The sequence below is a fragment of the Aspergillus karnatakaensis genome (genome assembly GCF_047715665.1).
Source record: "Aspergillus karnatakaensis strain CBS 102800 unplaced genomic scaffold BJY04scaffold_4, whole genome shotgun sequence".
In the NCBI taxonomy this organism is placed as follows: Eukaryota; Fungi; Ascomycota; class Eurotiomycetes; order Eurotiales; family Aspergillaceae; genus Aspergillus; species Aspergillus karnatakaensis.
In genome coordinates, this window is record NW_027395716.1 from 734,261 (window position 1) to 748,658 (window position 14,398).

A 14,398-nucleotide genomic window follows, 5' to 3' on the forward strand; every position below is an offset into this window, starting at 1 on the left:
AGATTCCCCCGGAACCACATTTCTCCGAGCCATCCCCGGCAGCGCAAAGCTTCGGCGGAAAACAACTGAAGAGCACATCATTCCGAAATTCAATCATGGCCTCGCTCAGCTCGCTGGTGCCCACCGGGGCAAGGCCGTTACTGTCACTATGCCGACCGACTATTCAACCAGCGTCAATGACAGCTCCCCTTCTCTCGACTTATCAGCAGGTCAGGGGAGCCAAAACCTTGGGGCACCAGTCCCAGAATAAGCAGTTCATGGCGGCGAAGAAGAGGAGAGATGCCGCCAAACAAAAGGCGAAGTCGAGAAAAGGTCCCAAGATATACCAGCAGGTGGATTTGAAGCGGATGGAACAGTTCACGCTCTGCGATGCCATGAGGTTTGCGCCCCGGTTGTCCGGAGTATTGGACCTCTCTAACCGTGCCTCAATTGCAGATATATACGAGCAATCGAAGTCGGACGAAATCCAAACGTCGTGAAATACGAAATTCACATTCGACTGAAGTCTAAGAAGGACGGTCCCGTTATCCGTAACATGCTCCGATTCCCCCATTCCGTCTCAACCGAATCCCGAATCTGCGTGATTTGCCCACCCGACTCAAAAGCTGCAAAGGACGCCATCGAGGCAGGAGCCGTGCTTGTCGGAGAGCAGGAAGTCTTTGATGTCATCAAAACCGGAAAGATCGACTTTGACCGATGTCTCGCCCATCCAGACAGCGTGGCCGCGCTCAATAAGGCAGGTCTGGGTAGGTTTCTCGGTCCCAGAGGTCTGATGCCTAGTGCGAAGACCGGTACGGTTGTCGAAGATGTCGGTGGTCGTGTTGGTATGCTTCGCGGGGGTACATTATACAGGGAGCGTGACGCTGTGATCCGCCTTCCTATCGGATCACTGACATTCTCCCCGGAGCAACTGCGGGACAATCTCCGTGCCACTGTTGAACAGGTGAAGAAGGATGCCGCCGCAATGAATGATCGGATTGTCAAGGAGGTTTACGAAATCGTAAGTCAACACACAGGGGTCAACGGGTACCTTACTGACTGGCTTTAGGTGTTGAGCTCAACCAACGGCCCTGGATTCAGCTTGAACGGAGAGTTCAAGACTGACGACACCCCGGATACTGCTGAGCTGACCGGGCTGTGATTCATCTTGTTTCAATGTATAGAACATGTTTTATTAGGCAGGATTGGTGTACAATAATGGTATTTGTTCGAGATACTCTCAACGCCGGCGCTATGCATATGTTATTAAACAGAGTTATCTATATCGTCAGGTCTTTCAGTGCGGACACGGCGCTGGTGTCCTCGCCCATGAGTTTGTAGAGACGCAGAACGACTAGCGTCTTGGTGTCTCGCTTCTCCCCGGCTTGTTTGGCCTGTTCGAGCGCCTTCTTCAGGTCCAAAAGCAAAGCCGCGCGGATTTTCGACATTCGCGGCTGTTGCGCGAGAAGGAATGGCTGATTGTCCCCTATGCGTCCCGATAGTCGCGTCAGGTAGACATATTTCAGTAGGTGATGCTCCAGCCGCTTGAGCGAGACAATAGGTGCCGCATTATCACCAACCCTCTCTTCGTCGCTCTCCTCTTCATCCTCGCTCTCCAAGAAATCCGATTCCGTATCAGATAGCTCCGTAGACTTTTGCGCAACATGTTCCCCGATCATCAGCCTTCGCTCCAACTCTTCGACTCGATCCGCATAGTCCAGTAATGCCCGTCCAATGTTTGCATTCATCCGCAGATTCTTCTTCTCGTTTAATAACCGCTCGACCTCCCTCTGCCTGGCCTCGACCTTGTCCCGGATTGCTTGCACGTCTCTTTGGAACGCGAGCAGCCCGACACGAACCTGCTCAACCTTCTCCTCCCCTCCATGGAGCGCACTACCAAGGGATAGAAAGTCCTGATAGTTCTCATTGACCAGATCCAGCAATTCCCGACTGAGCAGTTGGTCCAGGTCACGCAGTTCCTGGCGGAGGTCTTCGAGACTCTGGTGCCGATTGGTCAAGGACGAAAGGTACGCTGCTGGATCAAAATCTGGAGATAGGAAAGAGGCGCGTGAGAGCGGTTCGGGAAAGGGAAGACCCGACGTATCATCATCGAGATCGGAGGCAGGGTCATCGGAATCGCCAAACTGGAGGATTCAGATCGAGGTCAGCTTGGGGTTTGGTGGAGGCCAATCGGGGCATTGAGAGGACAATTGGGTTTGCATACACGGAATCGGTTCATTTTGGCGGTCATTCAGACAGGTGCGAGAACAGGTGGCGAGGGAGTAGGACGGTCCGCATGTGAAGGTTGTCGAGGTGCAGGAGATGTTTATGCGGTGGAGAAAATTGCGGAGTTGAGATGGAGACAATTATTGAGTCTCGGTGTTGACAAGCGGGGATTGGCCTCCGCGCTAACAGACCGTATGTCAACGGAGTACGGAGTATTATCGTCTGCTCTGCTCTGCTCTATCAGAAGTATCGGTTGCCAGCTCATACGGTCTTACTTCGACTGCATCGTCCCGGGTGCTCTAATCAGGTGTCAACAACAAATCGATTATGGTTATCCGATGCAAGCCAGGCTGTCCAACTCCACCTGAGTCCATGCGCCATCTGTGTCGCTCCATGCAATGCGCTGGAGCACCCCATACGTGTCTGTTGTCTGACAGCGCCTCTCGCTCGTTCGATTAGACGAGAAGCGGGGTTTCCTGCGCGGTCAAGGACGTTGTCGTGTTCCGTCTTGTCTTTCCCTGCGTCACTGAGCCTGCTGGAGAACGCCCTCGTCTGGAGCTACAGACGCAACCTCTGCCGCATCCTGATACTAACTAGCTGTCTTGCCGATACTGGCTGCTTCAATGAGAATGGATCAGACGCCGTCCGACAGGCTGTCCTCCCACCTTGATGCACTGCGACCACCATCTTCTACATCCCCACGCCAGAGGTGGTCGCATCTTTCCTCCTCGTCTCCCTCCCTCACCCAAAGTCAGACAGCCACATCTTCACCGCAGCCGAACCCCTGTCGACATGAGCCTGCTTTAAATGAGACATCCCGAGCTCACCGCACTACCGCGTTACGCCATCTCAACGGTACTCCCAAGCCCTTGTCCTGGAAGACGCGCCAAGCAGCCAATAATACCGGCAGCGGTAGGTCTTCGAGCTTAGTATCGCAGCCGGTTCTCGTCAGGTCCTATTCTGGCGGCTCTGATGATAAACCCGGTGCTTCAAAGATGCCTACTCGGCGGTCCTTTCTCTTTCCTGGGTCATCGAACTCCCAGCGACGAGAGCCCGAGCTGCCCTCTGACGAGGAATTCAGTATCGACGGTATACTTCGAGCTATAGAGCCAAACGTTCGGGGCACACTCGACTCGATTGGAGAAATCTGTGGCCGGAGCAAGCTCAGTCTCGCCAACGAGTATGGCAGCCATATTGCTCCTCTAGGCGAGATTCGTGCTCCGCCAGGTTTGCTGCTACCTGTTGAAGAAGCCAGCTCTGATCACGAGGGATACTCTGGCGACAACATAGTCATCTATGACGACGAGAACGCAGACGGACGGGAACACTCACCGTTCTCAAACTACACTTTCTTTGACACTATCCTTCCACCCATCTCCGCGCCTTTGCAATCCACGCATATTACAGACCAGCCCGATGAGTCCCGTCTTGACTCCCTCCCTACAACGCGGGAATTCGCCTCAAAACCCAGAACCGGCGGTCGAGCACTACTAGGAACAACCGTGACAGATGCTGACAACCGAGTCCAAAACATCCTCACCCCAGCACTAGTATCGGAGATCCTCCTCGACGCCCAGGCCAACGGTCGCCTAAAGCCTAATCTCACCGATCAACTATCCCAGACATCAGACATGCCCAGCCAGTGGACAGACCCCAAGCCATCCGACGTGCCATCACTCTTCCGCTGGCTGAAACAGGCTGCATGGAATGATAGTTCCGAGTCTGCACGGCAGACGGCCGAGATGCGACTGCGGGCTATGCTCGAGCGACAGAATGAGCAGGCCTCTTCCTAATACAGTATATACGATTGATGACCAGCTCATACGAAGCTCCATGTCGATACGTGATACACCTTTGGTTTATGAATAATCACGCCTATACCCGGGGCATCAACACCCTACTCTTCGTGAATACATCTTGGCTTAACTCTACTCAAGGAACGTATACTCAAACTCGAAATAATCACATTACTCTAACCAAGGTATCCATAATGTAAATGCCGCTATACATACTCATCTATATAAAAATCAAACCTTTTACTCCTACCCCTCAATCTCTGCAACCAACGTCCTCGCAAATTCCTCAAACCGCCCATACGACCAACACTCGCAATACCTCTCAACCAACGGTCGCTCATCCACAGCCTGTGCACCATCTTTATCCTCCTCCATCTTATCCCCATCCTCTTCATCCTCACTATCGATCTCTCCCTCATTTTTTCCCTCAACCAACGCCCCAAACTGCACATCAACCGGCACCCTCCCCAAAAACCGAACCCCCATCTCCCGCGCCATAACCTCGCCACCCCCACTCGAGAACAAATTACTCACCTCCCCACAACAAGGACACGTATACCCCGACATATTCTCAATAACACCCAGCGTCGGGATCTTCGTCTTCACGCAGAAATTCACCTCCTTGCGCACGTCCGAGGTCGCGATCGCTTGCGGGGTTGTCACAAGAACAGCGCCAGTAAGGCGTGGCATCTGGGCACTCGTAGATGCAGCATCCGTAGTAGAAATCTTAAGCAACTCCTCAGCAAGAGCAATATGCTCATCACTCGTCCCAGGTGGCGTATCAACAAGCAAGTAATCCGTCTCGCCCCAATACACATCCGTAAGGAATTGCCTGATCATAGCGGTCTTTTTAGGGCCGCGCCAGATCACGGCGTCGCCGCGGTCGCGGAGGAGGAACCCGAGTGACATGCAGCGGAGGCTGCCTCTTCCTTTGCCTGGCCGTGTGCCATTCTCTGTGTTCGTCGCAGCATTTCCATCCGCGCCCTCAGCGCCGCCATCGCCCGCTAGTACCGAGCCTTGCGCCTCGTGCACAGGAACAGGAACCCACCCGCTTGGGCTCTGTGTGATCTTTGCGCCCTCGAGTCCGACAAGACGCGGGATTGAGGGGCCTGTGAGGTCGATGTCGAGGATGCCGACGGATTTGCCTTGGAGGGTTAATGCGAGGGCCAGTTGGAGGGTTACGGAGGATTTGCCGACGCCGCCTTTACCGGAGAGGATCTGGTTTATGGCACGAGCTTGTTAGTATTGCGGACTGAGAGTTTAGCTGGGTGAGGGGTTCAGTTCTTCGGTATAGGTGATGGGGGGCGACTGTTATCGATAAGGCGTGGAGGGGTTTGGATTTTTCTGCGGGGTGTGGTGGAAGAGCGAGGGGTGGGAGGCTGGTTGAACGCACCAGGACGATGTTCTTGACTCCTTCTAGAGGCATTTTCTGTGATTAGGTGTGTATGGTTCTGGTCGAGAAGGAGTAGGAAAAGTAGTTGGGGAAGCCGATTTCGCAGATGTGGTTCTGCGTCATCCCGCGGAGCTGCTTATCAATCGCAGCTTTGCCGTTTTGGCTAACTACTCTTCGAATGTTTACGAAACTACAGGCAGAAATGAACTATGATCCAGAAATTGGTTCAATTTTTGCTAGTTTGTTCTCTGATATGTCACCACTATACGTGGGATACATTGGTGTTCGTGAATCATCTTGCACATCCAGCCCAGATATAGTCATGGCTGGCATGATTTGCAGTCGAGACTGTAATGCAATTTATTGCCACTTCTGTACAACCACTCCACCACGCTTGAACTCGGCCAGATCGCCCAACACGGCGGCCTTATCACTGAGTTCCTTGCTAGGGAAGGTCGTCAACAGAACCCAAGGGCGGTTTTGGCCTTGAGGGCTAGCGGCAGAGACGAATTGGTAAACGTCGCCGATGGTATGAGTAGTATTGAACCGAGAGGTTAGGCGGGTGCCATCTCCGAGGCGGATTTGGAGAGTGAGCGTAGGTTGTGATTCATCCACAGATGGTTGAGGGGGGCCGGAGCTAGCTTGCGGGGTAGGAGTGGGTTCAGAGGGAGTAGGGGTTCTGATGCCGGGAGTTGGGCTTCCCAGTCGCTGCCCCTGGCCAGCGAAAGGCTTGTACTTTGGCTTCGGTCTGACGTAGTTTTCGTCGTGCTGCTTGATCTCGACATCCACGTCCTGACCATGCTGTGCGTTCATGATCGAGAGCGGGGCGCGGCCCTGGCGGATGCTGTTGAGGATATCGGCGTTTTGAGGGTCGTCGGTGCGGTAGAGGTCGCCGTCATCTACGGAGAATCCGTCCGCCCAAAAGTGTAGCGTCCTGCGGACGCGCTGGGGAATCTGCGGCTCGGAGGGCGCGCTCGGGGCGTTAATAATCTCACTTGGGACATCATCACCACCTAATGTGCGGGCCGACCCTGTAAAGTAGTTTCGTCGCGATTCGTTGTCATCAGACGCCGGAAGTTGCGTCCTACAGTCCGTCAGCCAAGGTACCCCAAACCGACGATGAAACTTACCTCTTAGCTTTCTCAATAATCTTCTTCTTCAGGTCATCTGGGTTTTGCACGGCCAACCCGGACTTTTCACCCCCCGCAAAGAAATCCTGGTTCTCATCGTCGTCGTCGTCGGAGCTGTCATTCGCGCCAGCTGTAAGGTCACCCAGGGTTGCAAACTTTTTCGAAACTTGGCTGCGCGAGGAGGACTGTCTGGGTGTTGATGATTCTGCGGAAGGCTGGCCTGCTGATTCGGCAGACCCCAAGGCTTGACCACCTTCGTCTTGCTCTGTGAAAAACTCGGTCACCGCGGCCTCAAGATCCCATCCGTTGGTTGCCAGATACTCTTGCGCCTATCCGGTTAGCTATAAGCTTACAGAGATAGATGTACCTACCTCATCAGGACGCGCCCTGGTCATGGCACAGAACTGCGAGACGATCTCATCGTGTTCGGCGGGGTTCATAGTGTATCGTGAACGAGGTAAGAGATGAGCGAAGGTGATTCCGTTCTTGATTGGGAAAGTCAAATAGCACAGAAAAGAGGGACAAGAGGGCTTGGAGTGGATAGCTATAGTGAGTGAGGGGAGCTGATTACTTCGGAACTTTGGCCTCGACCTCAAAAGCAACTGTACGTCACTGTTGCCTGATTGGTCATCCGGGGGGAACAACCTTCTCCGGAGTCCATGCTGCCTGAGGAACTTCACAACACAACCACAGCAGTTGCAGTAGTAGCAGCGTAGTCAAGCTGCTGATGGGTATTGAATTCGTAGCCGTCAAACTATCCCAGAATCGTCTGTTCCTCCAGTGAGGATCAAGCTTATATTTTCAGCTGGTAAACACTTGATCTGAATAGCATATTGTTCTCTACCCCGTAGCTGCTTACATAACCCCTCTCGGAGATCATCTGCGAACCATCTATCCATGAGCTTGTCGAGGGTCCAGGCATAAACCTCAACAAAGCTTCCCATACTCCAGCTGCAACACCCTGCTCAAATAAAACTGCTGCGACTCTTTTCCCGCCGAGATCTCCTCGCCACATCAACCATGGCCTCAAACAAGGCCTCTACCTCCAGCTCCACCCCTGCGCTCTATGAGTCGGGCCTAACCATCCCCTCCGATTCGGAAAACTACTCTGCCAACCCTGACACCTCCTCGACCTCCTCAGACTCTCCGTTGATTCTCTACCAGCCCTCAATAACGCTGTGGAGCGTTCTCCGCGGTGCGGCAATCAACCTGATCCTCCCTTTCGTGAACGGCCTGATGTTGGGATTCGGCGAGCTTTTTGCACATGAAGCAGCCTACAGGTTAGGATGGTCTGGGACAAAGGTATTTGATACTACCCAAGCATCTGAATAGGGCTGACTCTATTTAGATCTTTCCCGAGTACCGGCGATCGAGACCGGTGGCTGCAGGCCTGGGATTATAGGTTGCGTCGACAGTATGCTTGCGAGACAATGGAAGCTGTGGACAACTAGTCCCTTGCCCAACCATGGGAATTATAGACTAAAACTGGCCTTCTGCATGATTTGTGCTCTCGATCTCTTTATTTTCTGCCGGTACGAGATGCATATGGAGTGTTATTTGCGTGTATATACATAGACCCAACAGCAACACTAGTTATCAGCTTGATGGCGTTCGGCGAGCAATTGACTACATTCCAGATATGAGAATATTAGCAATACAAAAGCTCTGATACAGTAAACAGCCATCTGTAGTTATTGTCTGATATCCGACTCCCGACTCTTGTCCGCCGACCGCCCGGCAAAATCGCGGGCTTGGCAAAAAAGTGTCTTCAGATCCGTCTCCGCGCCTCAGCCTGTGCATCTCGTCCGTCGGTCGCTGGTCATCATGTTCGGAGGCCCTGCAATGAAAGGGCGAATTGCCCAGCAGCAGTTTGCTGCTTTCGCAAAGTCAAACCGATCGGTTCGTTCTGGCTTCTGAACATCGAGTATCCCCCGCTAACTTCTTCTAGATGTCCTCGTTTCGGCCGCAGATTTCTAGACTCCCCGTTCGCAATGGCAAGAATCTCAGCGGACGTTCCCTGTGGAAACCGATGGTTCCTTCGATCGCTGTCGCTGCTCGTTTCAACTCGACCTCGCCCACTCCGCCGCCCCTAGAAAATGCGGACGTCACATCTAGTACTCCTGCTCAAAACTCACTCGATTGGGACCTTTTCGATCTCAGTTCGGTTCCGGAAACAATCGGGTACCTAAAGACCATCGGTTTAGACTACGGATACGGTCCTTCAGCAATGGTACAATGGTTAATGGAACATTTTCACATCTGGGGTGGACTACCCTGGTTGGGGAGTATCGCGGCAACAGGTTTCCTGATTCGTTTTGCCATGCTGCCTATGTTCATGCGCTCAGCAGATACTGGTGCAAGAATCAATAACTCAAAGCATCTTACTGCACCACTGAGGCAGCAGATGATCCAGGCCGCGCAACAAGGCAACAATATCCGGGCCCAGGAGGTCAAAGCGGAGTTGAGCAAAGTGCAGACTGAGCTGGGTATTAAACCCGTGTGGGCGTTTCTCCCTTTGTTTGTTCAAATCCCTTTCGGTTACGGCTGCTACCGCGTCATCAACGGCATGACTACACTACCTGTCCCAAGTCTGGCTGCGGAGAAGTTCCTCTGGATTAGCGATTTCACAGTTCCCGACCCGTACTTTCTCCTCCCTATCTTGACCTCGGTCTTCCTACACGTCAGCTTAAAGGTATACATTTTCTGGGATTATCTGCTTGTCTATCACTAATTTATTGCATTTATAGAAAGGAGGTGAGATGGGTCCCCAGGATCCAAAAATGGTTGGCATGCGGAAGATGCTCGTCTACGGCATGCCTGCTGTTCAACTTATCTTTATGTGTTTCTTCCCAGCCGCTACTCAATTCTACTTCATGAACACCGGCTTCTTTGGTCTCTGCCAGGCCCTCATGTTCAGCAGCCCAAGCTTCCGCAGGGCAACCGGCATGACACAACTCATAGACCCCAATAAGCTGCCTGCTAGCGGCGCATCCGGTGCCCCTGATAGCAGGAGCCTGCGCTTGCTGACGGAGATTGCGGAGCGCGAAAAAGCTCAGCAAGCCAGTCCTGAGAAGCCCAGCAACGATCCAAAAACCAGCTTCATCGACCGCACCATCAACTCCATCAAAGAATCTAAAGACAGCATCACAAAGGATGCAACCGAGAAGATTGACGAAATGCGCGGCGCCGGACCGAAGAAGAACGCAGATGGCACCGTTATTGAAGAGCGGCTCAGCGAGAAGGACCGCAAGCTGGCCGAGGACTACGAGAAGCGCCGCAAGGAGGAGGATGATTGGAAGCGGGAGGAGCGGAACCATGCACGCAGGGAAGCGCATCAGAAGCGGATGGCGCAGGAGAGGGAGAACGCTCGTAGGGCGTTGAAGAGGAAGCAGTGATGTATGTCATATAAATTGGCCTTGTATTATAGCATTTTCCATTTTGTCTTACTAGAGGTCTTTGATCACCGCTATATCTCAGAATATTCAGATTCTTGTAATCACTTTATATCTGCCAGGCTCAGCCAAAGCCTCTGTGCTCACTGAAACCAACAAGCTCCATTTCATTACCTCAGGCAGGATAGACAAGTCTAAATCAGGTTTACTCTCCACATGATAATTTTCTCATACTACATTGCTACCATCAACTTTACCCCTCCTGCAGGAATAAACTGCACCTCTCCCCAATGCTCCTTCTCTTATGCAAAATCCACCAACCACCGAGGTCACATCCATTGCATAGGACAGATCCAGCTGTTTATCGCTCTACATTCGTCCCAACTCTACTAGTACAAATCCCCTTCATCGATACACAACTGAGTAAGTATCCACCACGAACAACATCTATCGACTAACAGTCCCTCTTCACAGTCTACTGATCTCATCCTTCCATTCTCATCTTAACTCTCATTGCCTCTACGCACCTTCCATCAACAACCCCCAGCCAACACCCCAAACACCGAAATCAAAGCCACAAACAAAGCACAAAGATGGACCTCCTACTATACGACTTAAGCTTACTCTGGATTTTTCTCTGTGGGTGCATAGTCGGCACAATGCTCTACAATCTCGTACTCTTTGTCGATCGTGAGATGCGCCGTCGCCGAGAACAGATCCCTGTGGTCGAGCTCGATTTGAGATCGGATCAATTCCCTGCCTTGAGTTCGTTGCCTCCAAATACTAGGGTGAAAGTGAGGTACATTCGATAGTCTTGGAGGAGTTGGGTCTTCCCTGTCGAGCTTGCGATTGGTGAACTAGCCTTTGGTTGTCACTTTGTTTGGGTGTGGATTTAGTGGTTCTCTGGATGGATGAGCTGGTCATACTTCAACTGTTTCTTGGTGATTCAAGGTAAGCTTCTCGTTAGCCTACTCAGCACTATGAGTGCTTTAGTCTGACCAGGTGGCAGCGGGAGTCGTACCGATGTCTATCCTACGGGTCTTATGGAAGGAGTATGGATTGCAGGAGGATAGTGGCCGAGTGGTAATATCACAGGTACTGTATGCATCTAACGGGCCCTGCTTCTTGCGGCTCTTGAGTTCATTGCACATTTTCTGTGCATAGCTAGTAGGTTATGCTGCCACAATGTCTGTATCGTGTTTGACCGAAGTTGGCTAACTCAATTTATTGTCTTTTTAAGACGTATCAGATCTCAGCAGATATTCGAAACGCCCAGCATTATTCTATTCGTCCTGTTTATCCTTGTCCCATTCGACTCGGTGTATTGTCTACGCGGAAAACAGACGGCGATTCTTTACATTATGCGAGCGTATAAGCAATCCTCCCACACTTCAAGTATGAGGACACAAATATGAGAAGTGACCATTAAACTTATAGAAAGTTCTCAATGAACGCCAGCAACATCAATGATGTGATTTGTGGCTATTTCTTCGATGAGTGTGAGATGGATATCCTGTCGGTTGAGGGACTGGCGGACTAGGGCTTGGTTGAGTTTAGGGCAGGCAAGTACCCAAGACTCATCGCAGTCCACCAAGATTATCACTTCTCCAATAATTACTCTAGAGACAGAATACTATGTCGTGATCGAGTATGACTCTACAGAACAGGCAACGCGCATACGAAACTTGCACCCCACTACTTCCCGCACGATGTCACCATCTGGCATCCAGGCCCTAACTACTAACTAACCAACTATACAAGTGACTCACTCCACTCTTCAGACTAGCACCAGGCACCACCACAATCACAAGTTGACTATATAAAGCTTACTCTGACTTCTAGCACAAATCTCACCCTCACAATTCGCCCTCTCATTCTCCATCCCACCCCTTACAATCCACAACCCGGTGTCTCAAATCCACAACCTCCACCATTCACCCTCCACCATGTCCATAACAATCCACCCCCAGACCAAGCCCGACAGCTACGAAATCTTCTCCCTCGGCGAGCGTGCCTTCACATCCATAAACCCCGTCCTCTTCCACACGCTGCCGCTGTCCGCGGCCAGCAAGGAAGCGATCTCCGCCGCGCGGGCACAAAGTTTCGGAGCAAACCCGAGCGCGCATGGATTTAAAGCCGTGGACAAAGCCACCGGGAAGATCGTCGGCGCTGCGCAATGGGTTGTCCATGAAGACGATGAGGTATTGAGTAAGACTGTGGAAGAGGAAGTTGATGGCAGATTGGCGGTTGAGATGCCGGAACGGAGGGTTGATTGTGCGCGGGCTTATTATGGTATGCTTTCGAGGGGCCGTCGAGATGTACTCGGGATAAAGGATGGGGATGGGGAGGAGGAACAGGGAGCAGGGGAGGTAAAGAAGTTGAGGAAGAGGGTCGAGCTGGTGTCGCTGTTCGTGGATCCGGGGTATCAGAGACGGGGAATTGCGAGGTCGTTGTTGGCTTGGGGAATTGGGAAGGCGGCGAGGTTGGGATTGGAGATGTCGTTGGAGGCGACGAGGGAGGGGAGGCGGTTGTATGAGAGTGTGGGGTTTGAGGTAGTGAAGGTGGAGGAGTTTGATGCGAGGGGGTTTGGGGTGGATATTGTTGATGAGATTGCGGTAGGTTTTCCATTGTTCCTCGCTTTGATCTTCGAGGGGGAGGGAGACTGAGATTGCTAACGGGGAGAGATAGTTTATGGTGCGGCCCGTTGGTGTGAAGGGAGGGCCGCAATGACGGGCTTGGATCTCGTGGTTGGGTTAAGGCTGTGGAGGGACTAGGAGAGGTTAGATATAGACGGTGGGCTATGGAAGTAGATCCGGAAGAGGAATTGCTTAAGAGTTGCTCATGTAGGATTGGCTAAGCTCTTCATATCATGACTACCGCTGAACAACTGCCATAACTTATACCGAGCATAAATGAAGAAAAGCAATGGCGCTAGTCTATCGCTAGACGCAGCCGTATACTTGCAAAGTGACGCAAATGCATATAACTCCAAAACCCATAACGACCCCAACTTCAACCATTGAAGGAAACTGAAAGCAAAATGGCGTTGTTCTTCAGGCACAGGCGGGTGTACCTTAAGAAGCTCCTCCAGCAACACAAGCTTATCAGCGAGATGATCCTTCATGGCGTGTAAATCAGCATTCCTCATTGCAACCCGCTCCATATAGAGACCATCACGATAACTAGGCCTCTCATCATCTCTCATCATCTCCTTCCACTCCCTGTCGGCTTCCTCAAAAGCGTGGCACGCGAGCTGGCCTCTCTCAATCCAAGCCTTCAGCTTGGAGTATTCGGCGAGTGTTTTCTCAATTGCTCTGCGCTTGTCCTTCCAGAGTTGCCTGCGGGGCCCGTTTCTTTGCGAGAGCACGTATTCAAGAGCTACTCGGGCTTCCACTGACTTGTTATACTGGGCCTCTACGGCGTCGTCATTTGCGGAGTAAGACTCCAGCGCGGAACAGTAGTTTTTGAATCTGCACGAGATTTCCTCGCCTCGTGCCCTCGTGGCCGTTTGTGTTGGCGAAGACGAATCTTCGTCTAGCGGTCGCTTGATGCTCTTAGCCTTAGGCTCGGATGTACATACAGCATCGACTTTTGAAGTTTCGTTCACGGTAGAAGAAGAAGAGGGAGCGTTCTCCACAGCCGGGGTGTCTGCGGTGATAATAGCCCCCCGGCTCGGGCTCAGACACAAGTTCAACTTCTAGGCAGTTATCCACGGTATGGGAAGATGGAGTACAGAAGACCGAGGCATCAGCGTTGATGGCAGTGTCCGGTTCGTTCGATTGAGGCATGTCGTTCGTGGGACTCGCTTTTTGTCCGTAGGGAAAACCAGTTCGGTGTGAATGGAACTATACAGCAGTCAGAATCTCTATCTTCTAGGTATGTTTCAAGAGTCAAACGTCAATGGACTCGTGGTTGGGCTTTCAGAAGTAGATACGTGTGCCCTCCTGGAGACTGTGTGGCAATTAGCTTCGATGTCCACTTCGCCATGCGGATAGCCGCACGAGGACTGACCTTGATTGCCGTAGAGTCCAGCAGAAGCTGCAGATTGGCTTCTTATGACTCAAGGCGAGACGCTTAATGGCCTCGCGCAAAGGTGGTTTGATTGAAGCTGAGATGAGAAGCTCGATGTACTTGTTCAGGCCGGAAGTAGATTTGAAATAGGATGACGAAAAGGTAAAGTCCTCAGTATGCCAGAATACAGACGGATGTGGAAGAAACGAAATGATAGAGGAATGATAGTGAGATGTCCTCAAAGGTGTAGGCTGGAAATGTGTAGAACAGAGGACGCAGAAGGGGGAATTGACAAGTGAGGAGTATGTACAATGAAGAGAGATGAGAGAAAAGGAGGGTAAGAATAGATATGTATGATCGTAGTGAGAGTAAGGTGAGGCGAAGATGCCCGGCTTTTTCTACTAGAAGACAAGAGGTAGATGTCACCGAGTGTGTAGAAGAATGATGTTGAATGTTTCCGGCCCAGCAGAT

General features: G+C 51.8%; 8 protein-coding genes across 8 annotated transcripts; 5 read left to right on the forward strand and 3 right to left on the reverse strand.

Annotated features, from left to right (window-relative positions):
* The first annotated feature begins 45 nt into the window (after window positions 1-45).
* On the forward strand, window positions 46-1,267 carry BJY04DRAFT_178817 (mitochondrial 54S ribosomal protein uL1m). Its single transcript, XM_073709798.1, has 3 exons — window positions 46-379; window positions 436-1,000; window positions 1,049-1,267. Exons 1-3 carry the CDS (start codon window positions 96-98, stop codon window positions 1,139-1,141), a joined length of 942 nt encoding a protein of 313 aa, XP_073576104.1. The 5' UTR covers window positions 46-95; the 3' UTR covers window positions 1,142-1,267.
* BJY04DRAFT_213822 (COG2 family protein) lies at window positions 1,260-2,218 on the reverse strand (the record flags this gene model as incomplete). Its single annotated transcript, XM_073715041.1, has 2 exons — window positions 1,260-2,123; window positions 2,204-2,218. 2 exons carry the CDS (start codon window positions 2,216-2,218, stop codon window positions 1,260-1,262), a joined length of 879 nt encoding a protein of 292 aa, XP_073576105.1.
* A 217-nt stretch (window positions 2,219-2,435) lies between these two features.
* Window positions 2,436-4,122, forward strand: BJY04DRAFT_100297 (uncharacterized protein). The gene has a single exon (XM_073707918.1). It carries the CDS (start codon window positions 2,829-2,831, stop codon window positions 3,996-3,998), a length of 1,170 nt encoding a protein of 389 aa, XP_073576106.1. The 5' UTR covers window positions 2,436-2,828; the 3' UTR covers window positions 3,999-4,122.
* A 125-nt stretch (window positions 4,123-4,247) lies between these two features.
* BJY04DRAFT_213824 (Mrp/NBP35 family ATP-binding protein) lies at window positions 4,248-5,427 on the reverse strand (the record flags this gene model as incomplete). The annotated part of the gene is made up of 2 exons (XM_073715042.1): window positions 4,248-5,219; window positions 5,395-5,427. The coding sequence occupies 2 exons, from the start codon at window positions 5,425-5,427 to the stop codon at window positions 4,248-4,250; spliced, it is 1,005 nt and encodes a 334-aa protein (XP_073576107.1).
* Window positions 5,428-5,606: 179 nt separating this feature from the next.
* BJY04DRAFT_178822 (protein phosphatase regulator SHP1) lies at window positions 5,607-7,268 on the reverse strand. The gene is made up of 3 exons (XM_073709799.1): window positions 6,896-7,268; window positions 6,525-6,853; window positions 5,607-6,478 (listed from the first exon to the last, which is right to left on the reverse strand). The coding sequence occupies exons 1-3, from the start codon at window positions 6,962-6,964 to the stop codon at window positions 5,755-5,757; spliced, it is 1,122 nt and encodes a 373-aa protein (XP_073576108.1). The 5' UTR covers window positions 6,965-7,268; the 3' UTR covers window positions 5,607-5,754.
* BJY04DRAFT_178825 (TOM13-domain-containing protein) lies at window positions 7,248-8,178 on the forward strand. Its single transcript, XM_073709800.1, has 2 exons — window positions 7,248-7,826; window positions 7,873-8,178. Exons 1-2 carry the CDS (start codon window positions 7,545-7,547, stop codon window positions 7,924-7,926), a joined length of 336 nt encoding a protein of 111 aa, XP_073576109.1. The 5' UTR covers window positions 7,248-7,544; the 3' UTR covers window positions 7,927-8,178.
* Window positions 8,179-8,324: 146 nt separating this feature from the next.
* On the forward strand, window positions 8,325-10,035 carry BJY04DRAFT_178827 (membrane insertase OXA1). Its single transcript, XM_073709801.1, has 3 exons — window positions 8,325-8,423; window positions 8,473-9,216; window positions 9,272-10,035. Exons 1-3 carry the CDS (start codon window positions 8,349-8,351, stop codon window positions 9,917-9,919), a joined length of 1,467 nt encoding a protein of 488 aa, XP_073576110.1. The 5' UTR covers window positions 8,325-8,348; the 3' UTR covers window positions 9,920-10,035.
* Window positions 10,036-11,777: 1,742 nt separating this feature from the next.
* BJY04DRAFT_178829 (GNAT family N-acetyltransferase) lies at window positions 11,778-13,102 on the forward strand. The gene is made up of 2 exons (XM_073709802.1): window positions 11,778-12,531; window positions 12,605-13,102. Exons 1-2 carry the CDS (start codon window positions 11,863-11,865, stop codon window positions 12,644-12,646), a joined length of 711 nt encoding a protein of 236 aa, XP_073576111.1. The 5' UTR covers window positions 11,778-11,862; the 3' UTR covers window positions 12,647-13,102.
* The last annotated feature ends 1,296 nt before the right edge of the window (window positions 13,103-14,398 follow it).

What these genes read in the sequence shown, in the direction of transcription:
- BJY04DRAFT_178817 (XM_073709798.1), top strand. Translation starts at nt 96, where the DNA reads ATGGCCTCGCTCAGCTCGCTGGTGCCCACCGGGGCAAGGCCGTTACTG. An exon ending in ACGCTCTGCGATGCCATGAG is followed by an intron (nt 380 to 435) that starts GTTTGCGCCCCG and finishes CCTCAATTGCAG; the next exon opens with ATATATACGAGCAATCGAAG. An exon ending in TCAAGGAGGTTTACGAAATC is followed by an intron (nt 1,001 to 1,048) that starts GTAAGTCAACAC and finishes GACTGGCTTTAG; the next exon opens with GTGTTGAGCTCAACCAACGG.
- BJY04DRAFT_100297 (XM_073707918.1), top strand. Translation starts at nt 2,829, where the DNA reads ATGAGAATGGATCAGACGCCGTCCGACAGGCTGTCCTCCCACCTTGAT.
- BJY04DRAFT_178822 (XM_073709799.1), bottom strand. Translation starts at nt 6,964, where the DNA reads ATGAACCCCGCCGAACACGATGAGATCGTCTCGCAGTTCTGTGCCATG. An exon ending in CCAGGGCGCGTCCTGATGAG is followed by an intron (nt 6,854 to 6,895) that starts GTAGGTACATCT and finishes CTAACCGGATAG; the next exon opens with GCGCAAGAGTATCTGGCAAC. An exon ending in ATTATTGAGAAAGCTAAGAG is followed by an intron (nt 6,479 to 6,524) that starts GTAAGTTTCATC and finishes GACGGACTGTAG; the next exon opens with GACGCAACTTCCGGCGTCTG.
- BJY04DRAFT_178825 (XM_073709800.1), top strand. Translation starts at nt 7,545, where the DNA reads ATGGCCTCAAACAAGGCCTCTACCTCCAGCTCCACCCCTGCGCTCTAT. An exon ending in TAGGATGGTCTGGGACAAAG is followed by an intron (nt 7,827 to 7,872) that starts GTATTTGATACT and finishes GACTCTATTTAG; the next exon opens with ATCTTTCCCGAGTACCGGCG.
- BJY04DRAFT_178827 (XM_073709801.1), top strand. Translation starts at nt 8,349, where the DNA reads ATGTTCGGAGGCCCTGCAATGAAAGGGCGAATTGCCCAGCAGCAGTTT. An exon ending in TCGCAAAGTCAAACCGATCG is followed by an intron (nt 8,424 to 8,472) that starts GTTCGTTCTGGC and finishes AACTTCTTCTAG; the next exon opens with ATGTCCTCGTTTCGGCCGCA. An exon ending in TCCTACACGTCAGCTTAAAG is followed by an intron (nt 9,217 to 9,271) that starts GTATACATTTTC and finishes TTGCATTTATAG; the next exon opens with AAAGGAGGTGAGATGGGTCC.
- BJY04DRAFT_178829 (XM_073709802.1), top strand. Translation starts at nt 11,863, where the DNA reads ATGTCCATAACAATCCACCCCCAGACCAAGCCCGACAGCTACGAAATC. An exon ending in ATATTGTTGATGAGATTGCG is followed by an intron (nt 12,532 to 12,604) that starts GTAGGTTTTCCA and finishes GGGGAGAGATAG; the next exon opens with TTTATGGTGCGGCCCGTTGG.